Here is a 25,562-nt window from a genome sequence, read left to right on the forward strand (position 1 = left end):
CAATGACGCACGTTTTAAAATAAAAAACAAAGCCTTATAAATAAAGTAAAATAAGATTTATGGATTTATACTAACATGTCTATACAAGCTCTATCAATTGAATCCAAATTTAGTGGAAAAACACACTTTTTTTTATTATCAGGGTTGGCACTTCCAGTATTTTTTTAAATAATTAATTTATGGTAAATTAAAAAAACTATGGTAAAAAAATCACAATGAAATGTAGGGATTGTCACTAAGAACTTAAAATCATAATTAGTACTTGTCCTTTGTGTGATAGTATTTGAAGCACTTAGTTGGACAAAGTGCAATCAGGCATTGTTGAGTGTGATATTTCGATAAACACTCGAGTGGCACCCCTAGTAGCATATGCTGTCAAAACGTCGTAATTAAAAAATAAATACCAATGCTTAAAACCATTTCTAGTTCCACAAAGGGAACCAAAGAGGTATCAGTTAAAAAAAATGTAAATATGACGTGTCGTGTTTGCGTACAGCCAGGAGCCCACCGGCGGGTCTGCGGCATTGGTGGTCAGCTCAAGTTTTGCCCGCCCGTGGGTCCTTTAACAAGCGCTTTATTTTTTTATTTTATGCGTAATATTGATATATATTTCGGTTAGACTATGCACTTGTAAAGAATTTCACACCATTTTAAGGGGTGCCCCATTATTATGGTCAAGGCTGTATATATGATATGTTCATTATTTCATAAAATTAAATTTGCCGTTTGTTAACTAAAGAGATATATAAATATTAAATATTTTTAAATGATAAGATATTTGCTATAAAATATTATTAATTTTATAAAATAATTTTACAATAAATTTGACTTATTGATTTTATAATCGCACTTAAGGCCAAATAAAAAAATAGTTCCGTCAAGACTGCTAACAGTGGAGTCAGGGATTATAATGTTATTGCATCATCTTTGAAACTGAATAAGTAGAAAATTTACAGTGATACGTGGTGCAATGTAAACATCGGATTTGTTCGCAAAAACATGCAGTGGTGGTTCAGATTGACGTTAATGGGTTGGGCCTTTGTCGGAGGCGACAACCTTGCCGGCAAACCTGGCCTTGGATATATAGTGCAAGTGCTAGTAGGCACTCCGCCTCAAACTGTACACAACCTTTTTTTATTAATACGACTTGTAATAGTATAAACAGTTGGTATGCTATAAATGTATCATATTTACAGTTCAACGTCTTGGTCGATACGGGCAGTACTAATTTTGCCATAGCCGGCGGGCCGCACGATAATATTCATAAATACTTTTATAAAAATGTCTCTACGACGTTTAAAGATTTAGAAGAAAACGTTTCCTTGAGTTATACACAAGGAACGTGGATGGGAAAGTTAGCAAACGATGTCATTAAATTCCCAATGTTGAATTCTGTACCTAATGTTACCTGTGACATTGCTTTGATTACTCAATCTCATGACATTTTTATGAATGGATCTGATTGGCAGGTAATTCTTTTTATTTTAATTCATTTTTGTATTTGTGTAACCATGTATTTGTGTCTTAGGGTATTTTGGGATTAGCTTATCCGGCTATAGCTCGTCCCACGTCCAATGTAAAATCTTGGATAGACTTTCTGCAAAAAAAGAACAAAGACAAAACTATTGCATTCTCCCTAACCCTGTGCGGTCCTCAAAAAGTGGGACAAAATTCTCATGTTGGATCATTTGAAATTCTAAGTATGTTTTTTTAAATTATATCATAACAAAAACACGCTGATCAAGTACTATTAATTGTTCAATTATTTTTATAGATAATATGTTAGTGCCATACAAAGACATCCAAACAGCAATGGTAGTTAGAGAGTGGTATTATGAAATTATATTGACTGGGTTATTTGTCGATGGAATTCTTGTACCAGTCGAATGTCGCAGTTTAAACATCGAACAAACTATCGTAGACAGTGGAACGACTAACATCCGTTTGCCTAGAGATGTTTTTATGGAACTTGTAAAACTGCTAATTTTCTCAGTGTCGTATGTTAATTTGGAAAACGATTCTATGAGAAAAAATATTTCGGAAAAATTACAAGTTAAATACAAAGCATTGAAAGAAAACTTCTCAAAAGAATTTTGGTTGGAGCAGGAGTCGGCGTGTTGGGAAACGCCACAATTATGGGAATACATGCCAGTTATAAATATTGAAATAGCTAGTGGGACAGATACGTCTTTCCGTATTAATCTTCCAGCATCAGTGAGTAATATGATAAATAATCGATTAAACTATTTGTTTATATACTAATAAAATTGTATGATTTCAGTCTTACATTAGAATGGATTACGAAAATAGCCAAGAAGGAAAATATTGCTATAAATTTTCGGTCGAACCATCCGATATGGGTACAATTCTCGGTGTTATAGCATTAGAGGGTTTCCAGGTTATATTTAACAGAACAGCTCGTACGGTTGGCTTTATAAAGTCAGACTGCGGACCGAATGTCTCATTGGAGGGTCCTTTCTTAATGTTCGATAAACAAGATCTGATAGAGAAATGTTTGCATAAGAAAATCGTCTCAAACACAAGTCTTCTGAATATAGCCGGTTACATTGTCTGCATCGCTTTATTCTTCGCAAGTTGTATGTTTATATATTTCATTGTGCAATGGGTAAAGAATAAATATTTTAAGTATTGTGCTCCCGGAACAATGGTCTCAATGAGCCACATGAGCTTGATAAATGATGAATTTTGAATCTTGTGATTTATAGTATGTAGTTATTTGCAAATCAGTATTTTAGACCATTTTTTTATTAACCTTCCATCGAGCTCAACGTGCTTGATGGGCACACGCTCAAAAAACGTAATAAACATCTAATTTAGTTGATTTAAACAACTCTCTAAATATTTATATCTGTAATATTTGACATGAAATTAATCGAACAAATTTTAATTAATTTTATATTACCTACTACCAAATACTGTAAATAAAATAAAATTAGAAAATCATAAAGTTAAAATATATTTTAAAAACGTTAACAGTATTAATATCTATTTAGTCATCTTTGGAGAGAGGATCTGTACCTTCTTCAGTAAAGCGCCGATTGCAAACCATATTTGTATGAGATAAGCAGATAAGAGTCTCGCATTTCCTGCATTCGTGAATTATCAGCCTTCTTAAACGAGTTTCGCTGATGCATGAGTATAGTTTTCTTTTAGGGGGTAGGAGAAGACTATTTTCTTATTCCTGAGAAGACTGTTTTCTTCTTCATGGGAAGAAGAACGAAATATTTTCAGCCTGTTGTGGAGGTTGGTCGGTATTCTAATGGTTTTCAAATTTCTTCGGCTCATCTCCCCAATTGTACTCTTATATTATTTAGTCTTATAGTGAAGGTGATAATTGATTTTTATGCAAGTATTTCGAAAATGCGTACCTTAAAAAATGTGACAAGTTCGGGCACAATGAGCTTATCTGAACAAAACTTGAATAACTTCCCGTAGTGAAGGTTAAGGATAAAATAAATAGAGAGATTGTATAGAGCATGTCAACAGAGGCAGCTACTAAAAGTTCCAGGCGCCAACGCCAAATAGCGGCGGAGCTGTGCCTGTCAGATCGGTTGCGCCCGACGGAAGGTTAAATCTACTGAAGTATTATTTTGCGTTAGTGTCATATGGCGAATGTATTTAAATGTATGAAGGATATTTTATATTTGATATAACAATCATTTACATGTAATTAAATAAATGTGATACAATTTTTAAGTGTACATATGTACATATGTAATAATATATATTCTTCTCCTATTCACTTACAAAAACATATGTTCAGATGGATATATTTTTTTTCCAAATAAATCTATATATTATTTTTTATTGCTTGTTGTAAATTTCCAGATATATAAAAAAAAATATTTTTTGTTAGAAGACGATTATATAAAAAAAATATGTTTATTAGAAGATGGTTATACAATAAATATAATGTTCTGTATAATGTGACGTAATGCTAAAGCAATAGTTTAGTAAGAGTGGGCTTTTATAGGCAAATGCCAATTTATTAGTATCTAATTTTATGTTTTTAATGAATGTGTATTTATCATTTTTTTAGAAAATAGACAGGGTTTTTTTGTTATGTATGACCTTCTTATGCATAAGAAGTATTACAAATAAAAAACTTTTCTCTACAGTTAATACATATATTTTTAATAATAAAAAAATATTAATTTATATCACATCTGAAAAAATCATTATATACAATACTTCCTTATTTATTCCATCTTTTTTATTACTAAAAGAAATATGTTAGTTTTATATTTATATATAATATGCATTTGATATTACTCGAGCATTTGTAACGTTTGCATTGAACCAAATAAATTATATTATGTATAAATTCGTTTTTAACAAACTTGGAAATGCCATTACTTCTTTTTTAAAGTTTTTATATAGTTATTACTGTTTATTCTGTGAACTGAATACTTTTGAATCTAGTACATTGTTCTAGTCAACATTTTTAAAAATAGTGCGTTTTTTAATATTGTTTATCGACATTTTACAACTGTTTGAGTCAACAAAACAAGTCATTTTGTTAAGTTTATAGTTTTTTTTTGTTAATATATGTATAATTAAACAAAGTAAACTGTACCTTAAAGGTCAATAAAAAGTATTGGCTATGACCGGGACGACTGAAAAATTAAACTTATGATAGAAGATTATTATATTTAAAAAAAATGGAAATAAAATATAGGCCGTATATTTTTGAAGTGTCTTTTGATCCAGCTAAAGATTGTAACGCAGTACTACGTGTCTGTTACGAGTGCCGAATTCATATTATATAAAGAGTTACATCGCCTAAAATATCTGTATAAAAATATTGCTTGAAAATATGTTAAATAAAATATGTTTATATTACACTTTACGTTTAATTTATCAATAATTGTACTTGTATTCGTAATCATAACATCTTAATTAATTTAAGGTAAGAACAACTCTTCTAATGGTACGTTTTCTAGGAACTTATTGATATAGCTGACCATGCTTTTGCTGACTTTAGACATTATGGGGGGTGATAAATCTTGAAACACAATCAGACCGTTATCGTTGACCACTCTGTGTGCCGTATCAGCTGAAATTTATAATAAATTTATTGTTCACGTATATTATTATTTAAGACTCAAAATATTTACCTAGCTGTTTGTTTCCGTTGAACAGATTAGTGAATTTGAAGTTTACTTTATCAGCCTCATAGCTCACTTGATGCTTAGATATCTTCCAGTGATCTTTACCATCGTTTCCTTTTACGACCTCATAATCCATAACAAAGTAATAGTTTAGGTTTGCTGCAAGAAAAATATGTCAAAAAATTGTATGAAAGAAGTAAGTACATATAAATAAATATGGTAGTTACTGAATTTAATTTTGCACTCTCCTTCGCCTCTGATTGGTATAATCAAAATACGACCATCAATCTGATATTTCGCTTGAAAATAGCCATCTTTAGTGTAGTTAAAGTATATTTTATTTTTACTTTGATCTATGCTGCAATAAGTAAAAATATTTTGATTTATTATCATTAAAATTTTATTTTATAAGTATTATTTTTTTATCGTTGTTTGAAATGTATAAAACAATCATTAGGTAGTGATGACTTTCTAAAATTGATAATGAAATTCTAAATGAAAAAATCTTTATACGGCTATATCCATGACTAGACAATTTTTAATGAATTCATATTGCTCCAAAATGACTAAAATAGTAGAAACAGATAGTGAAATATATGTTAATTACTTTTATATGAGAGACAAATATATTATTTATTGCAAAAATGTGTTAAAATACACAATTACTATGTTTTTGTCATAAACGTGCTTTGGAATTTGGCTCTATAGAATCTCGCGTGTTTTTTATCATTGAAGAAAACATGTTTGTATGACATGGATTTATGCATAGAAAGGGACATTATTTCAGCCTTTTCCAATCAATGGTCGTTTTTAAATATTTAGATTTCATTAAGATTCATAGTATTTCATTAAATAGCATGCATTTTTCTGGCAAAATTTAAAGGAGAAATTTCATATCCCATAGAATTATGACGCTGTCGATTTTCGAATTACATTACACATATACATTCAGACTGGCTAGACATTTGAGAACTAGGACAGACATTGGGCTTCCTACAATTCTGAAGGGGAATATAAGCTGGAACACGGTCTCACTGAATCACTTACATTAGTAATATGTTTCCTTCAGACGCCTCAACACAACTTAAATCTTATTGTCTAGGATGATGAACTTTGTATTTTTTAATAGATTTATTGAAGAGGTTTGATTTATTATATCTAATTTCTTACACCAAATTTCTAAATAACTTGATAAGATGTATTGTAATGTGCACACTTATGCCAGATTAAATATAGTAATATTTTATATTCATAAATATTTACCTGAGTTCATTGATCTTGCATGCCGATAAACCGTAAATTTTCGCGTTTTCAAATTGAACTTTCAAAGATGGTTGATTAAGTTTAATGTTCTCGACCTTCAATGGATCCATTGAAGGCAAGTTAATATCAGGATAGCCATTCTTGAGTGGTATCAGTCCACTTTGAGCAGCCTCAGTCAAACATTTAGTCAATCTCGAATCCTTTAGACTGCATGGCTTAAAAAATGAAGCTGAAACATTCAATCATTATTTTATTAACCAATAAGTATGATTTTACAACGAAACCGATGCGGTTCACCTTGAATATTTTTGTACAATCGTTAAACTTTAACTGAACGCGTTAAAACTCGTTTAACTGCAAATTCGATGTCACAATTATGTAAATAAGTTCGTTGCATAAACCATTAACGAATACGTTTTTAAATGTTAAATTCGACTTACTTTCAAATATTAGAATAAACATGATATAATATTTAAAGGTTTAAATTGTATTTATTGACTCAATATTGCGATGTTTGTATGTCAATGTGGCAAAATATTTGGAACGCAAAAATTATCACATCATGTAGAAGTAAACATTCGCGAATTATGTGTATTTTTATTATTTGCATGACGAAAATTTCAATGCAAATAAAATAAATATTATATATGGGTTAAAAATACACATTTTTATTTTGTGGATTAAAAAAATGTTCAGCAGCGAATTTACTGTTTGAATTAACATCTCTATGCATGATTAAACACTATATTCTACTAAATATTTAATCAAAAATAAATATGTCGTTAAATTAATTTTATACAAAGGATATAAATCTTATGACAGCATTTGAAGCTTTATAAATAATAAAAAAATGTGTTTCGGCAACTTTGAAGCAATAGATATGGCATTTGAGTAAAATATCGGATCAATGTTTCAAGATGAGTGAAAAAAATTGTAAAAAGCAATTTTGATGAGTTTGTGTTTGATTAACGTTTTAATACCAGTGAAGACAACTACTGTGTAAATTCCAACAATCAGCTAGACGTAACTTATAAGAAATGAATGAAATATATTAAATGCTATTTTCAATTTTCCACCGGCTATTTTATGTACTATTAAGTAGCTGTCTTATATTATTATTATGGATAGCCATTGTAAAACTTTATGCGTTTTATGAAAGCAGGAATATCAAATAACAAAAAAATAATAAATAAAATGATATTATTACTATTAGATTAATACAAATTTATAAATCTGTCGTTTATAGAATAATTGTTAAAATAATAGAAAAAAATCCTTTGAATAACATTAGAACATTATAGCGAAGAAGTTTTCATAAACTCAAAACACATGTACACTAAAATAAGAATTATTATTTATTTCATTGCAAAATTTTGGTCGTTAAAAAATTGATATCGCTTCCCATGAAATATTTCATCTCCATTATCACAATCAACGTTTTCGCTAGAATCACCCCCTCGCAACACCGGCGCAGATAGAACTACTAAAACATATGTAACTATTATGTCTTCTTCACTTTTGTACAAAAAATTATAATTTTTAATAGTATAAAAAAGTTTATGAAAATGCAGTTATCTTTCATTAAAATAAGAAAAAAACTTATTTTGTAGTATTTTTACATAATTTCATTAAAAATACGTATTGATAATATCTCTTAATGGTGATTAATTTTATTTTACTAGATTTACCTACAACCGATATTTAATTATAAAAAAGTACAATACGTGAAAAATATTTTACGTGTTATTATTTTTTTAAATACATCATTTCAGTAACGTTTTGACTTATACACGCTATGACCTAAAAGTATTCAACCATTAATTGTTAAAATACATATTATTAATATTATTTATGTCAACTATAAACATTCACGCTATCGTGCGTGCAAATGCATAATGATTACGATATTCAATTTCACAATTTCAATGTCTCAATATTATCCTTGCTATAAAGTCAGCGAGCAATTTTAAGAAATACTAAGATTTTCATTTAAAAAAAAATATAATTTAGCAACATGTCTCTGAATGAATTAAATATAGCAACAACATGTGATTGATTAATGTTAAAACAAACAGCCATTAAAAAATATATGTTTGATTAATGAGTTGCTTCATCTTAACAATCACAAATATGATAATGATGTGCTACTGAAATTGTGATAATAATGACCATGACAACCATTAGTTTCCTAACCAAACGAGTATTTTTTGATGTTACGAATATTTTGTGAAGTTGCGAAGTCGAAAGGACCGAGTTGACATTTTGTTGAAAACATCATTATTGTTTGTGTCAATGTTATGTAAGGATAGCGTACTGTTACTCAACAGTCAAATGTAATTACAAATCTCTTACATCTTCCGGAAGAAGAAAGCTAACTTCGCGAAAGTGGTTTAATCTTTGAAAGTGTATAGGGCACTATTCGCGAAATGCCTTTGCTTCATGTGCGAGCATTAAGTAATCAAAAAAACCTGTATTGCAACTGAGAGACGGTTTAAAATTTAATAATAGAGATAAAATAATGAAATCGTTATACATATTGTTTATAACACTTATTGCTTATAACAAGTTAAAAATCGGCCATGTACATTATGTAATTGTTTTTTATTTTAATCGAGGAAATTAAGAGGAATATTAATTTATCAATCTAGTAAAACAAGTTGCGTTTGAAAATGAAAGTTTAAACGCATTCGAATTAAATTTTATAAATGCATTTTTGTACCAATTATTGTATAAAAACAATTATATATATAATATTTAAAATAATTAAATATATTGTTTTATACATGTATATACAAACATATAAATATTGATGTTATGATTTATTAATCAAATTATAATTATATTAAGTGTACACAATTAAACATAATACACTTTAGTATGAAAATGTTTTCACTCACGTAATTTTTGACAGATTCCCACAGTAAATGCCAGTGACAATACGACAAAAAATGATATGGAGCTTTTCATGACGACTGATCTCTCTGTCCGTTTCGCGGCTGAGTTTGAAGTTAAATAACGGAAAATCGGTCAATGCAAACATTTTATATGGCGGGGAAGAAAAATTGCAAACATCACCTTCGCAAAAACCAGTTTCAGTGTTCCCTGAAATTGAGTCATGATAATTACCTAACACAATAATTCATATTTTTAATAATGTAAATAGCATTGTTATTTTTTTAACATATATTTTTAAAGTAACTATTATTCACAAACTGAATGTATAAGATTTTTCGCTTTTTTAAGCAACAACATATTGATTATCGTTACTTATAAATTTAATTTATTGCTTCTACATAGAAGCAAACTATATTATATATTTCAATAGCAATTAGGTTTACTATAACGTCCATACTCAATATATTAAATTTTAACAGCTTAAAAATTATGATATTATTGCTTACATGAGCGTAAAAAGTCATGAAATTTTCAATAATGTGCCATAATCTTGTATAACTTGGAATCATAGATAGTAAAACAAAACGAAAACTTGATTTATATGTTGAATTTCAAATATACTTTCCATTAATTTGCAACTCATGGGCCAAAAAAATAGAATACAAAATTGAAAAATATATATGCAATGCCATAACGATTATTTATAATGTTATGGCGGCTAACACGTGTCATTTAGTCGAAAAAATAATGTAATTCCAATGAGCGGCAAGATAAAGAATGACTTATTATTGACAATTCTGATGAAACCATTGCTCAAGGAAATCAGTTGTAGTTGAATCACTCTCAAGGACCAATGTAGAAGTAAGCCTCACCTTCAGGGCTTCGCCCTTGGTCGGTTAAGGCAAAATTAACTCATCAGAGTGGCGTGGAAAAATCTGCCTTATAGAAAGGACATGCGCTCCCTTGAGATTACAGCTGCAGCTAGGCTTATGTATTCTGTAAGAATATAACTTAAAAATAAATATGTTTTACCTTTAAAAGCTGTAATTACATATAAATCATCACCACGCCATATATAATTCGAAAAGCAACAGTTAAATCATGATTAATAAATAGTTGTATGTTATTTTGTTGCTTTATTTATAAAAAATATCAGAAAAAGTGTACTAAATACTAATACAGAGTGGTGTGACTTTATTAGCTAGTAAAATGCCTGAAATATGTTTGATATAAACACATTATTTTTCACGTTATTTTTTATAGTTAAATATATATGTAATCCAGGTGTCAATATCGGGAGGCAGTGTCAAATTCAAAAGTGTCCAGTTTGATCAAAAAGGTTGTCGCAGGCGGTCGAGTACGATGTAAGGGCGTCCTTGCAGTGGTAAAGTTGTAGAAGTAATTTTTGAGTATTTACATATATTTATTACAGAAGTTATTATTTATGGTTATTCGCAGATGTAAGTCAGGTGTCAGTATCGGGCGGCGGTGTTGAATGCGAAAGAGATGGATAGCAGATAGTCAAGTACGATATAGAGTCGTCTTTACAGTAGCAGAGAAGTCGTAGCAGTATTTGAACAACTGATGTTGGTACCTCTAGAAAAGCATAAATATGCATCGAAGTGAGTCCCTTTTTCTCTGCGTTTATACTCTTTGCTCTCTTTGGTTAAGAGGCAAGCCTTTTATATATTCACTTACAAAAGCTTGAACGAATCCATTTTTAAAAAAATAATAAATAACAAATTAAATATAATAAAAATTCCGCCTTTTTAATATATGAGAATTTTCCCGGGTCAACCTCTATAAATGAAACTTTTGTTGTCGCTTCAATAAAAAATCCAAAAGATGATAAATTGTTTTTTAGGCGAAACAATGCATATTGTTTGAAATGCTATCCCCTTCTTTAAATGCCGTCCCTGATTATAAACCGGAAATTGTCGAGTTATCCCTCAAAGAAAATCTAAAAAAATTCTCGAATCTATCGCAAAAATATTTTTTAAATATGTCATTTCAATGAAATTACACTGGAATATATTTTAACGCGTAAATATATATTTTTACCAGTAAAAATATAATTTATCTGGCAGGTGCTAGTAAAATTATATGTTTTCAACTTTTGCGTACATAGTAATATATACATACATTTACGTACTTATCATTATTTATTTTCATGCCATGTGGAAATGCTATAGTAAATGTGTATTTTTCAAGTAAAAATACATTTCACCAGTAGATATATATATAGTTCTACTAGCGAAAATATAATTTAAATGATAGGCGCTAGAGAAATTATATGCTGTTCTAAAAGTCTATGAAACTCCATTTTATAATTGCGAAACGTACATTTGCTAACATACAATTAACCAAACCCAACTAAATTTAAATTTTATAACTTTCTTTATTTTTTCTTTCATTGAATGAAAAATACTATGAATCTTCACGAAATCGAAATATTAAAAAAAACTACCACTGTCTGGCCAACTTTCTCTGGAAAAATTGAAACGACGTCCCTGCATTTGACACTTTGAACACGCGTCATTATTGACAGCTATCTGATTTACAGTGCTGTTAACATATGAAACTTGAGTTGGATGACCCTGCCAATTCTACACAATTGTATTACTTGCTAATAATTTACTTTTCCAAAAAATATATTTCGCTAGTACAATTAGGTCTAAAACAAGCAATAGAAAATAAGCAAGGAATAAATTGTAACATATAATGTAAATGAAAGAACAATAATATTATAGTATTTGCTTGGAAGTTAAAAAGTTTTTGTTACGATAACTATCGTTTATGGTTTTGGATAGTCTCTTTTGGTCAATGTTTACGTTCGGCTCTTGTATGTTAATATATGATGATTTTACTAAACGGTTTGTTTGTAAAGCGAATTTTTTGAAATGAAGGACATCCTAAATATTAAAGTTTTTTAATGAAACTGAATTTGAGAATCTTAATTATATTTTAATAATACAAGAAACTTTGATTTTTTCATTTATCCATTCGAAAACAAATAGTTTTTATTCAAAAAGTTAGTCAAGTTTTTGAATAAAAACTATTTGTTGTGACCAGAATTGTGCAAATACATTGCACTATATACAATCTACCTAATCAAAAAAGGTACTAGGTTTCGACAGGTTTATTTTTGAATAAGATAAAGTGGTTTTATATTAAATTATTGTTTTTTTTGTATATTTTCTGTAATGACTAGGCTGACGGGGGTGGACTTAGGGCCAACGGGGGCGGCATGACAACGGGGCGCTGAACATCAACAACTCGCGGAACGGAGGTTGGTTGGCGATAACGGCCACATAGAGTTAACTAAACACTACATTTTCGTAGCCATGTATGCGTCTGAAATTCTTTAAACTTTGGATCGAAGTCTGATCGGTGAGAGTTTGGATTAACTCTCGTGTGCCATAATTTAGGGGTAACTGAAAGTTCTTGATGAAAATTCTTGTCGGAAAGGACTAAAATTCTACAATTTTTCACCGTCCTACAATTTTTTCTAGCTCCTGATAACTGTCACCAAAAACATCCCTGTGCTTAGTAAACTTGAGAAGTTGGATGGCTTGTGCATGAGGAGCGTTCTCAAGCGCTGACTTCCTGGCCGCAACGGGTAAGAATAAGGGACGCGATCGCGACTCTCAATAGATTTTATTTGCTAAATTATCAGTGTATAAATAAATAGAAATTTAGAAATTTTCAATATTTTCATATAAATATCATAGATCCACGTACACAATTTAAAGATTTCGGTTCATTTCTATAAAATTGAAAAATAAATATTAATATATAATATAATATTTTTCAATATAAATATGAATCAATGAATAAAGACCTTTGCAATCAAAGGTTTGCAACTTTGATATCTATATGTGATAATGTAAATATTTTTTATTAAAAATATAAATCATTTATTACTATACATGATTACATACCTAATATGCGTTTTATAATAATTACAATAATAATGGTAGTAAACACTACACAGGTTTTTTGATTTGTTTTATTATATAATATTAATAATAAAAAAACTTGATGCGTTTTATGATAATAATAACAATAAAAACTTAAACAGGAACTTCAACTTATTTTTTGTATAATTATAATTCACTAGCAATATTAACGAGTATGTATATGTATACATACATATTAAAATTTCTAGAAGATTAATTCAGCAAAAAAATCTTATTCAACATTGAATAATTTAAGCAGTTAGCATTGATTTTATAAAAAAAATATATACTATATATTTGAATGTATGCATATGAATATGTGCCATACATTCAGCGAAATAATTTACGAAATCGTTAATATTACTATGTCAATATTTATTAAATATACACTTAATACAAATATATAAAAATGAAATAATTTATTACAACAATGGAAATCACATTTTATTAAATATAATAGTAACAATGGGGTTATTCTCTATCATTGAGGGAAGAGTTCGTCGTAAGAAACTTTGTTGAAGAATCGATTGATTATGTCTGTGTATTTCCTTTGTAAAACTTGAAGACTTGGATCACCTAATTCAGCAACAATTTCTTTCCAATTTTCGTTCAATAACTGATTCATAGCGACATCTGCAAAGTTTATTAAAAAGTTTTACAAATTGCATTTATAAAGGTTAAAAATTATTAATTTAATTACCAATTTCATGATTCAGCAGACCGTCGAATTTAAACTGAGCCAGAGCAACTTCATACTTGATTTTGCTTTTCTTTATCTTCATGTGTTCTTTATTGTCTTTTCCCTTTGTCAATTCCCATTTTAACGACATGTTCCAATCAAGGTCAGCTTTAAGATGTAATAATATTTTAATATACGTTTGAATGTGTATTATCTACGTGAATTATATAATACTTACTTGCTGTTACTCGAAGATTTCCCTTTCCAACGATAGGTATAGCCAAAATTCTTCCAGCTGTAGCGTATTTACAATCCAAGTTTATACTATGCACCAATCTTATGTTAATAGTCTTCTTCTCGAAATTAATCCTATAAAAAAAGTAAAAAAAATACAATATTATCGTACTTTGAAATATTATTCTTGAAGAACTTTGTTCGCAATATTAATTGCGTTTAAATTGCAAATTTCTTCAATGTTTTTTTCACACAAAAAAAAAAACAGATTCAGTAAAAAATGACGTTTTCCTTGTATTTTATATATCAAACTGCTAATCAGAATACTTTGTCGAATATAATTCGTAAACCTGTTTGGTATGTGTGTGCCAATATAAAATTTTATTATATTTTATTGTTTTATGTTTATAATTACGATAACATTTAAGAATCTATGTATTAAATATAAATAAAAAAAATTCTCGAATCCATAATATAATATAACCCATCTAGATATTTTAATTCATTAAACCTTGAATTATATCTCTAAGAAATAAAATAAAATAATAAGCTATTTTTTATGAATAGTACATATGTATTTATAATACCTCAAATGGAACACAACAACAGCTCGTGAATGTTAGATGATGTTATACGATAACGAATATATTCATTAATTAATAATATATCATATAAAAAAAATCATCCTATGTAGAACTGTATAATTATATACATGATGTAATAATAAAAACCTTTTTTTGATTGACTCCAATGTCAGTTTTTTAGGTTTGGAAAAAACTTAAGTGTAGTTATATAATATTACTTCTTATTTTATTTTATTTCTGTTCATAACATCCGCAATAATAAATTATCATGTTTATTGACCATCTATACATTATAGCTTAAGCTCGATCTACAATCATATAGATATAACATTTATTCTTTTGTGTTTTTAGAATTTTTAGAAGTTAACGAGTAATTAAAATATCAAAGTCTTGTATCATAAGAAAATAAATGGTCATTCGTTTCAATGCGAACAAGGGATTTATATACATAAAAAAAATATGATACATACTTAAAGTCTTTGAGGTCAGTTGGTTGGATCCCAAGTACTAATCCATCGGTGGCATTCACTGAAATACCGGTGGCACCATTGTTAATGGTAAAATCGTGCAATTCCAGAGGGTTCATGCCCGGAATGCCTAATTGTGGATATCCGTTATATACTAATTTATACATCTTTTTACTTTCGGCCAATATACAATTATCAATTTGAGGGTCGCTTCTGTGGCATGGTGTTATAGCTGAAGCTGTAAAAGAAAAATATATTTATTTATTCTTTCTCTTAATATGTACGGTACATAATAAAGCCAATAGGATATTAATGTTCTACGATAATAAAAAGTCCTAAATATATGTATAATAGTATAGTGTGCCTCATATATTTTTATTAAAAATATATTATCGCGTCAAAACGTTATTAACAATCATTGCATAAATTTGTTAGTATTTTATAGGAATTAAATAAAATCTTCTAAGTAAATATTTGTGTAGTATTTATATGTTTTATATAAAATATATTTATTAAAGCTTATTTATTTAATCTATTAAAAACAGATTATATTTTGTGTTTTCAAGTTCAAGTCCATCTATTTATCTTATAGGCTTCTTAATAATACAAATTGTCTATGATATTTATTAAATTAAACATAATTTTTGATTCTATAAATCTTGCAAACGGAATATTTTTGACCCACAATTAAAATAAAAATAACATGAATGAACCAATGCCGCGTATAGTTTTAACACATGCTAATTCGATGGCTTTTAAAACTGGTTTTCGGCCATCGAGTCTGGTGATTTATTCGACCTAGGGATTGATAGAAAATACTCCATGTGTATTTAGATCATAAAAATGTAATGGTGTTAATCTTGATTATGTAGGATGCGATAATCAATTTTGAAGGTTGATTTTTATGGTTATTATAATATATGTACTTGACAAAAATCCACTTAAAATTTCATAATTTATAAATAAAAAAACTGTTCGAAGTAAGCATTTAAGGTCGAAATAAACATTTACTTAATACCGTCGGATTTACTAGCATATTATAAAATATGTTTAACTCTTCTCAAATGTATCACAGTTGTATTAAAACGTACTTAACTATTTAAAATAAATATTTTTACTCACGTAGTGCAGCACTCGTCACATAAACTATCAAATTCACCATTACAAAACATATCGTTCCCTTGCGAATCATTTTTATTATTATCTTTTATTTATTATTAATAATGATGATTTTATTTGTAATTTATCGTGTGTTTATTATTTATACATAAAAATATATTTATATATATATATATGTATATGTATATATATTTGGAGGCAAGCGGATAAGCTGGCGTAAACTTGCCCCGCGTTCTGACCGACGACTGAAGGACTGTGTTTACATGTTTTCAATTTATATATAAATCACACGGGTCCGAAAGCACGCTTTGTGTGTGGACGAATACACGTATACATATGTATATGTATGTATGTATACCGAACTTGTAAAAAGTGGTCAATCGACGCTGATATTAAATTAAACATTAAACAATAGTAAAGTTTCTTTTGCACATGCATTTTGGATATATTGATAATGTTTGAGAAGCGCTCAAGTGATTTTTTGCTATTATATCGAAACAATCATTATTAAACAACTTTTTTTTTATATTTATATTAATATTTAAATTTAATAAAACATCTTCACTAGAAAATAATTAATTTATATAGGAAAAAAGTTCGTGTGAAAATACTTAATATTATTCATCAATAACTATTTTCTTTTTTCCTTGACATTAAGTCTCTTACCTAACTGTCTAAGTAATCATGGTAGATCATATTTTATGATCATCACATTTTTATATTTATTTTATACATATAGGAACAAATTTAAATAAAGTAAAAATAATCTGAAATCAATTTAAATCAACAGAAGTTTTTTTCTGCGTATATTTTTCTGCCAGTCTCCATTCAGTAATTGCATAAGGCTCAGGAGTTCTGGCACATTACCAACAACGCTAACTTATATATAAAAAATATAATATTTTAATTTTCAATAGTACATCTTGCCGCACATCTTTGTTATGGCAACGTACGTGACGATCGGAGATTCAGTTAGGAGTCATTCAAATGGACCACATACAAAAGCCGTTTGATGCCTTTACAACTATTGTATTGACAAAAACTTAAAGCCGATGTAAAAATGGATGAAAAGCTATGCATTACAGTGTTGCAAAATCTCCAGCTGTTCAAACGCAGAAAATGACAAATCAAATTCTACCCCCAAACCGTTGCAAATGGTCTAAGCTTTGAGAGACTTTTATAAACACAAAGTAATAATTCCGCATTAACAAGGCAGACAACCTGTAGAAAATGCTACCCGGAACGACAAATGCAGTGTGGACAAATCTCAATCTGTTTAAACTCCAACAGTCACACAACGATTCTTTTAAGAAAAATAACGGAAATAGGCAAGTCTAATTCCATCCCTAGACTGTGGTAATTGGTGCAAATGTCGAGAGAAACTAGAGCCAAACAAATGAAACCATCTTAAAAACCCATACATAGCGCACACCATTCACTTCCGTTCAAAATATACTTCCGTCAGAACTTTCATCAAGAACTTCCACCAAATACTCCTGACTTGAGATACACGAGAGTTCATCCGAACTTACATCAAGCAGAGCTACACCGAGAGGAGAGCGAGATTTGACCGAAAGTGCAGCCGCTTCCCACTTCACTTCAAGTCCAGCTACCAGCTCCGAAATTTAAAGTTCATGGCTGGACAAAATATTATTTTTTCAGAAATTTAATATTTATTAAAAATACAAATACACTTTTCTTCTACATATATAAAAATAAACGCGTGATCAGCAAGTCAGCAGAAAATATTTACTTAAAAAAAATGGAAAAATTTAGGCATACTTCTTTCATTTAATTTGAAGTAAAGATTTTATTGGCATATGTATATTTTTTTTACTAAATTATGAGTTATTTATTTGGTAACAAGTTTTTTTTAAAAACATATTGTCAGTACCTTTAAATAAAGCGGGCACTAAAATAATTCAAAAATGGGCAGTTAATAATTATAAATGGCCAATAACTTTGTCATAAACGCTTAGAAACTTTTTGGTTCATAAACGTTCATTAAAGCTCCGGTTGCGACTATTATTAGCAAAAATAATTAATTGTACATACATTACATATTTGATATTTGTATTTTACTTAAGAAACAGACTTTTAAATAATTACTAACCGTTTAATTAAATTACTGATCAAAATAAAATAAAAATTCTACGCTTTTTAATATTTATGTGTAATAAATTTTATTAGGTATAAATAGTAATATATCTTTTTTAATTAATCTTTATTGTCAATTCATAAAGAGATTTAAATAAAAAATCAATGTATCGAATTAAGTCGAATTAACTATTCAATTTTCGTCCAAAGGTAATAAAAAACTACGTCCAAAGAATTTCCAATATCCTGTTAATAAAAAATTACGCTCTAACTAACGTATTTTGTTTAGACTAAGTCACGCCGATCTACGTCATGCTATAAATTTTGTGACGAAGCTGTTTCGCTCTATCAACGTACGCAACGTTAATTGATCAAGAAAAATAACATTTTTGCTAGTATGAATTTAGCCAAAATTTTTAATTTCATAATGAGTATAAATCATTAAAATTAAGATAAGCGTTCTAAAAATTCAATTTAAAAAATTAGGCCAATGTCTGAGAAAATCTTGAAACTATACTTTTGCAAGAGTCGCTCTTTCGCCACGATTTTGATTAAACTTAAAATAATATATGCGCCTTTGTCACGAATATTACATGAGTATTATTTTATAAAAAAAGTACAAGTTTGTGGCAGTGGCTCACACGACAGCTACGCCTTTCTGCTGTTCTTAAAAAAAATATTAGTGAAATCTCAATTTTAGTAAAAAAAAATATTTAATAAAATCGTAAATTAGTCTTGTTTTGTATACATATAAAATATAAGTCTTGAATCAAATTTTGTATTGCACCATGCTATTATATTTAAATATTTATGTACTAAGATCAGATTTGTTATATTGTCTGTCTAACTGTCTTTCTCTCTATCAAATGACATTTTAAAAATATCTTTCTGTCATTATCTCTACTGTTTGTAATCCCAGCGAGACGAAGTAATCCATTAGAAATTTATCAGATATAAATATACATATATAAAATGGAGAATGTATTTTAGCGTATATTTTGATAGGAGCGTTGAGATTCAATTCATTGATTTCTCGAAATAACGTGTACTTGTGCTGCTGAGGGGCGGTGTCGACAATCCAATACTCATTGACTTTTCTCGAATATATTCAGCTTCTCAAAAAGCAACACTATGATGTTTATCGGTGATAGTTATAAGGAGCTGAAACAATTCATATGGAATGGCGCACATCTCTTTTAGTTGTGTGTTTTTAGCATATGTATAGACATATGTGTAGATGTGTAGTACATACGTATGAGTATCAAATACATATAAAAAATGAGTAAAGGCCATCAGGTCGCATTGTATAAAAGTATTAAGTCTACTAAGTAACATATAAATTAAACCAATGTACGAATAAAATGCAGGTGTTAGTATCGGGTGAGGGTGTTGAATGAGGAAGTGTCCAAGTTGATACGCTGTTGGATAAGCAAGCATCACCTTGCATTGGTGATGCTTGTAGAAAGTCCTTGATGAAGTGCTTGTTCGTGCCTTTTGAAAGGCGCAAGTTTCTCTGGTCTCTGTGGGTCTGCTCATTATCATTAGTGTCTAGAAAACTGAGTCGAGCGCTGAAGCGAGCAAGTGCATAGTTCTATATAGCTTGAAAGAATAAGAGAAAATGTTTATTTAGACCAGTGGCTGTGCTGTTAAGCATTCCTATACGTACACCAACCTTAATGAAGCAAGAATATATATATTTAAACACTACTGGGTGGCGTTTTATAAGTGAAACCATTGCGGTTGCTTCCCGATGATGGCAAAGGTATAATTAAAAAACATTTAGCTCAATATCTGGAACCATTCAAACGCATACTCCTGTTGTTAAAACTGATATTTAACGAGATGTTTATTGTTTTCTCCGATACACGAGATATTAAAATACTTTTATGGTATTTTCTAGTGTGAAAATAACAATGTACTTAAAAAAAATTATAAACACAAAATTCAGTACAGATTGACAATAAAAAAGCAATCTCGTACGGTCTCTACACCTTAACATTTTTATAAAAAGTATAATGAAAAATATTTTAAATATTTTCGCTGCTCGGCCTTCGCGCCTACAAGTAAATATCGATGAAAAAATGTTTTGTTGTATTCAAATTAAATTAAATTTGAAGTTCATGAGTCTGAAAAGGTTACTAAACTGTGTATGAGTGAGCCGATGCTTAATAAAATTCCCGAGCAATCTGCCTGCGTTCGTATGTCGTTTTATTTTTAATCGACTAAATTTTTAGCTCCTGAGTCATTTATCTTAGTAGTAATGAAATTTTAGTGGAGATCACTGGCCTACCAATACCATAAAAAATTACATCAAAATCGGTTAAGCCGATCTCGAGTTTTGAGTTAAAATAAAGACATTTATATAATTTTAATTTGCCTTTTACATTCCAAATGCAGATTTTAAAAAAGGTACAGACAGGGTGCTATAAGGACAATAAACAAGGCGGCCTTGCAGGTTGAACTTATCACGGTCGCACACGTATAACCCTTTCCACTCGGGTTAATTATATTTAAGATTTTTATTAATTATTAAAAAAAGTTTTAGTAATAGGTACGTGGTCTTTCGGATCACTTCAGGGTTATCGATTTTAAGAACAAAATAAATTAGATATGCTCAATCTTATACCAACTTTGAGCCCTTGATTTTTAAAATGGACAAACCGGTAAGCGTTGAGGAGAGAAGAATCTATCGATATAGTAAGTAGGAATCGAAAACCCCGGCATGAGCCATCTACTTTTTACGACAAGCAAATTTTCGACTTTATATTATGATCATGGTTGATCATGTCTCAATCAGGTTTTTCTCGTTTGCCTGATTGCCATGTTATAGTTGTATAAAATATATTATATTTAGTCCAGTAAATTACAATTATCACTTTGCTCAAATACTACTTATGATGGTGATAAATATATTTAAGTATAATAAACGTTTTGCTAAAAAAAAAATAGAAAAAAGTACATTATAAGAGGCATTTAAAAAAATATTCAATAAATTTATTTTACATATATTAATATGTAAATAATTTTTTGTGCGTTGATGTTGTACCTATAATTATAATGTAATTTTTCAAAGTGAGAAATGTAATCCAGGATTTTCGTGAATAATAATGTCTAAGAATCCCGGATTTGATAGAAACAATATTTTAATAATTTTAACAACAAAAACATATGCATATGGCCGTGATAGCGCATTAGTAGAAGTTTGGACTTGTAACCCGTTTGATTCTCTACGTCGTTTGCTAATTAAAATAATATTAAAAAATAATTTATAATTAATAAAAACAGTTCGCTAAACATTGCTAATTTGTTTCAAATATAGTTTTGACCTTCGTGTCAGGGGTGTTTATTTTTTTGTTCTCATTTAATCGTAGTGTTACAATATAAATAATAAAAGATCGTCATGTACAGTTTTTATATGTTAGTTTTTCGATGTGTCTGTAGTCTTCAGGCGTTAGTGTGGTTCGTACGAACCACACACTAATGTGTCCAAATTGGAGATTTAAGTATGAATATCGATAGAAGTGTCAGGGAAAATGATCGTTGGTTGTCCACATTCCCGTATGACCCCTTTCAAAAGAAATTTTGATTTCCACACCTTTCGGTGGAACGGGCAAAATAATGGTAGTTGGGTAGTTTTATTTTAATAGACTACCATTAGCCGCCAGAGATTACGAACGGTTGTTTGGATAGAATCATCTCGAATGCACGTGAAATTCTTTCCCAAAGCTTGCATAGCAATCACAATCAAGCGGCGATCATCCAGCCAATCGCCGCACTAGCTTCTTAGAAAAACGAAATAAGTATACGCCTTTAGAAAGCGACATTTCTTTAATTGACATCTCCGAAATAGAAGAATTGTGTAACGGAAGAAGATTGAAGAATTGTGTTGGTTCTAGTCGTAACGAGAGCCGTCGTGTAATCGCACTATTGTTAAATAATCACTTTTGGTCATAGTAATTACACGAGTTTCAAGAAAGAGTTAGCTCTATGTGGTCCCCACAATTAAAATATAATCGAGGCAACCACATATTTTTTTGAAATATAATAGCTAAAATAAGATAAAAATATACTTGGGCAAAAGCTTACTTTAACTACGTTCTTAAATCGTTCTGAGCCAATATTGCAATCCCGTAAAAAATATACTATGTTAACTATATTTATAAATTAAGTAATTTTTTTGCTCTAAAACATTCATGCACGTAAACAATGTTTGGATATGCAATAAAATACATAATATTACATTATACCAAAAGTAAATTAAAACGATATTTATTACAATTAATGAGCAGTCGGTTTTTCTATTTAATATTATATTATATAAAATTAATTTTAACACTCACATTTATAATTTTGTTATTATTGCGATATGCGCTATTTAAAAGTTATTGTTTAGTTGTAAGCATCCGGTATTTCCGCACGTGACAAGTGCATGTGTATCAAACATTTAAAAAGCAAAAACCAACTCCATTGTTCATGAAAAAAACAAACAATTCTAAAGTTTACGGTATTATGTTTACTAATATCAGGATTTAAAAAGTCCAGGATCCCAAAATGGGACCCACTAGCCCTGATACATATATTGTCTAAGACATTTTTAGTTTTTGTATTTTAAAAAATAATGCCAATGAGAGGTAATCTCGATTATTTGTGACGAGGTTTTAGTGACTATGTCAGTGAGAGCTAAACATTAGATATAACAATAATGCCTGTTTGCCCCATTTTTTTATATTTCTTTATATTGTAAAACGTATAGACGTGACTAAATGTAATTGAGAAACGCTGATATAGAAGAGTATTTTTTTACAAAAATTTAATATCTGTGAATACATAATTTAAGGAAAAAATATTATTCTTAGATTTTTTATATAACTTTTTTACAATTAAGTACTTTTTTATAAGAAAGAGGAAGAAGATTTAGAAAATTTCAATTTGCTATGAAATTCAGCATAACCTCATAAAATCAGAAAAAAGTTAATTGCATTATATACAATATCTTAGTTTTTAATCATTGAGATATAAAGCATTTAAGATATCAATATAAATTTAATAATTATTTAAATAATAATCATATATTGAGAAACAATCATTTTTATTATTACGACTGTAGAAGGTTAAAACTGACACCTGGGAGAAAAATATCAATCGCGGCTTTATTGACTACACCGCGGAGCAAGGACTTTTTGCAGTTAATAACCATTCTCAGAAGCTTTTTAAGTCCCCCTATATTGTCTGCATTTTTTAGCTTTTGAGTAGTGTGTAAATCTTGTTGTCCAAACTATGGTCCGCGATCAAAAAATATTTTAATCTCAACTAAAAATTATTTGATCATAATTTTCCAATATTGTGGATTCTTTAAAGGTCTGTGATGTTAAAAAATTATTTAATATCTCATTCATTGAATATAAACATATTTTTACAATGTGAATCGCGTTGACTATTAAAATAAAACGTTTTAAAATTATAAACTAAATTATTATAAAAAAAAATTTCACCGCACCACTATATATAATAATAGTTTTTGAGAAAAAAATATATAGAATATTAATAATGCATTTAGATGCTTAAGGGTAGTAAAACTTTAAAAGGAGTAAAATATGGATTTAATAAACGATAAAACAAATCATTTAAATTAAGCTTAAGCAATCTGAGATGTCTAAAAAATATCAATAGGTATGAGTCTTACAATTGTGCTAAAAATTATTGTATATTTTAATAACTATTAATAATATTTTCGGTAGGACTACCTATTACAAAAAGTCGAGTGTTTTTTTTTTAAATAAACTGTTGTTGGCCACTAGAGCAGATTAGAAACGGCCGTTTCGAGGACAAACCCGAATGCACGCATTATATTTTCTCAAGGTGACGGATATTTCAATCCTTTCTGATTTATGTTGGGTACTATGCAACTTAAGCTGGTATAATGTTTCCCACAATGGTGTCCCATTTTTACACAAAACAAATTTTAAAAGGTTCAAAAGTCAAACTGTTTTTTTATTATAATATGATGGCATAATTTAATTCCAAGTGTGAATAGATGATTGGTTCAATTGATGAACTCTACAAAAACTCGAAATGACGTAATAATAGGTACATAAATATTTGTTAATCAGGTCTATCTATTTCCTGTTTTTAATCTAATGCTTTAAATATGGTATTACTTGTATACAATATAATATTATTATGAGGAGGGTACAAGCTGCGCCATTTTTTCTTATTTTTATTATTAGTAAAAAATATTATTCTGAGATATGAAAAAGTTTGGAGCACGCTGGTGTAAAGGATTGATATTTATTTGTCTTTCAATATTTTCTTCTACGCCCATTGCATCGGTCAACATCCGAAAAACATCCCATTACTCTAAAGCCTAAAAACATTTAACCTTGAATATCTGCAAGGTTCTCAAAAACACACTTGTATTATTATTTTTTATATGCAATCATACGTCATTTAACGATAATTTATTATTTGATTATTTTTTGTATTTTATTTTCGCCAATGATAAATAATAAAAAAAAAATTAACATCCAACTCCTCTCGCATTTTTATACTAGCGATTGAACTATAATCAATTTGTCTGATCGCATTCAAGTGTCAAATGTGTCAGTTTTCATCATGGATCAATTGTGTTTATTTGTCTAATTTGTGTTTTTCTCGAATACCAAGTTTTTGGCGAGTCACGTTATGCACGACGAAAACATTTCAAGTGTAGAATATTATTTATTAAAAATATTCAACTTTTTATGTTGTTGTAGCTAATTGCATATTAATATCGTTCTTGTGGAAAAAACTCCAAACTCGTCATCGGTATAAAAATTGTGTATCTAAACAGAAATTATGTATTAAAAAATAAATCTCTATCGATTTGACTATCGCCATACTTTTTTACTAAATATATTATAATCTTTTTATTAATGTCTTATAAAATGGCGGTAGGATTTGCATGGTATTAAATATAAAATACAACATTAGTGTGTAAAATATATTCATATACATTAGAAAATTTTATGAAATATAAATTTATTATAAATATAAATAAGCTCTTAAACTGAGTTTGAACAAATTAAATATGGCGAGTTTATGGTGGTATGGGAATTATTATAAACAGCAGATTCATATTGTATGGAAATTTAAGC

General features: G+C 28.9%; 3 protein-coding genes across 3 annotated transcripts; 1 reads left to right on the forward strand and 2 right to left on the reverse strand.

Annotated features, from left to right (window-relative positions):
* The first annotated feature begins 852 nt into the window (after nucleotides 1-852).
* On the forward strand, nucleotides 853-4,863 carry LOC148227328 (beta-secretase 1-like). Its single transcript, XM_088202689.1, has 5 exons — nucleotides 853-1,119; nucleotides 1,197-1,469; nucleotides 1,529-1,700; nucleotides 1,775-2,214; nucleotides 2,282-4,863. The coding sequence occupies exons 1-5, from the start codon at nucleotides 1,000-1,002 to the stop codon at nucleotides 2,708-2,710; spliced, it is 1,434 nt and encodes a 477-aa protein (XP_088058815.1). The 5' UTR covers nucleotides 853-999; the 3' UTR covers nucleotides 2,711-4,863.
* LOC148227329 (circadian clock-controlled protein daywake-like) lies at nucleotides 4,787-9,432 on the reverse strand. Its single transcript, XM_088202695.1, has 5 exons — nucleotides 9,293-9,432; nucleotides 6,396-6,624; nucleotides 5,360-5,490; nucleotides 5,139-5,291; nucleotides 4,787-5,077 (listed from the first exon to the last, which is right to left on the reverse strand). Exons 1-5 carry the CDS (start codon nucleotides 9,360-9,362, stop codon nucleotides 4,926-4,928), a joined length of 735 nt encoding a protein of 244 aa, XP_088058821.1. The 5' UTR covers nucleotides 9,363-9,432; the 3' UTR covers nucleotides 4,787-4,925.
* A 4,171-nt stretch (nucleotides 9,433-13,603) lies between these two features.
* Nucleotides 13,604-16,579, reverse strand: LOC148227330 (circadian clock-controlled protein daywake-like). The gene is made up of 5 exons (XM_088202694.1): nucleotides 16,336-16,579; nucleotides 15,217-15,451; nucleotides 14,167-14,297; nucleotides 13,950-14,096; nucleotides 13,604-13,882 (listed from the first exon to the last, which is right to left on the reverse strand). Exons 1-5 carry the CDS (start codon nucleotides 16,403-16,405, stop codon nucleotides 13,731-13,733), a joined length of 735 nt encoding a protein of 244 aa, XP_088058820.1. The 5' UTR covers nucleotides 16,406-16,579; the 3' UTR covers nucleotides 13,604-13,730.
* Between the last annotated feature and the right edge of the window lie 8,983 nt (nucleotides 16,580-25,562).

The sequence above is a fragment of the Plectrocnemia conspersa genome, unplaced genomic scaffold (assembly GCF_051122295.1).
Source record: "Plectrocnemia conspersa isolate PC_06_02 unplaced genomic scaffold, ASM5112229v1 ptg000013l, whole genome shotgun sequence".
NCBI lineage: Eukaryota > Metazoa > Arthropoda > Insecta > Trichoptera > Polycentropodidae > Plectrocnemia > Plectrocnemia conspersa.

Coding starts and splice junctions, on each gene's coding strand:
- LOC148227329 (XM_088202695.1), bottom strand. CDS start 9,362: ATGAAAAGCTCCATATCATTTTTTGTCGTATTGTCACTGGCATTTACT. Junction 6,625..9,292: donor GGGAATCTGTCAAAAATTAC/GTGAGTGAAAAC, acceptor TGAATGTTTCAG/CTTCATTTTTTAAGCCATGC. Junction 5,292..5,359: donor AGAGTGCAAAATTAAATTCA/GTAACTACCATA, acceptor TTTTTCTTGCAG/CAAACCTAAACTATTACTTT.
- LOC148227328 (XM_088202689.1), top strand. CDS start 1,000: ATGCAGTGGTGGTTCAGATTGACGTTAATGGGTTGGGCCTTTGTCGGA. Junction 1,470..1,528: donor TGAATGGATCTGATTGGCAG/GTAATTCTTTTT, acceptor TTTGTGTCTTAG/GGTATTTTGGGATTAGCTTA. Junction 1,701..1,774: donor TGGATCATTTGAAATTCTAA/GTATGTTTTTTT, acceptor TTATTTTTATAG/ATAATATGTTAGTGCCATAC.
- LOC148227330 (XM_088202694.1), bottom strand. CDS start 16,405: ATGATTCGCAAGGGAACGATATGTTTTGTAATGGTGAATTTGATAGTT. Junction 15,452..16,335: donor TGTGACGAGTGCTGCACTAC/GTGAGTAAAAAT, acceptor TTTCTTTTACAG/CTTCAGCTATAACACCATGC. Junction 14,097..14,166: donor AAATCTTCGAGTAACAGCAA/GTAAGTATTATA, acceptor TACATCTTAAAG/CTGACCTTGATTGGAACATG.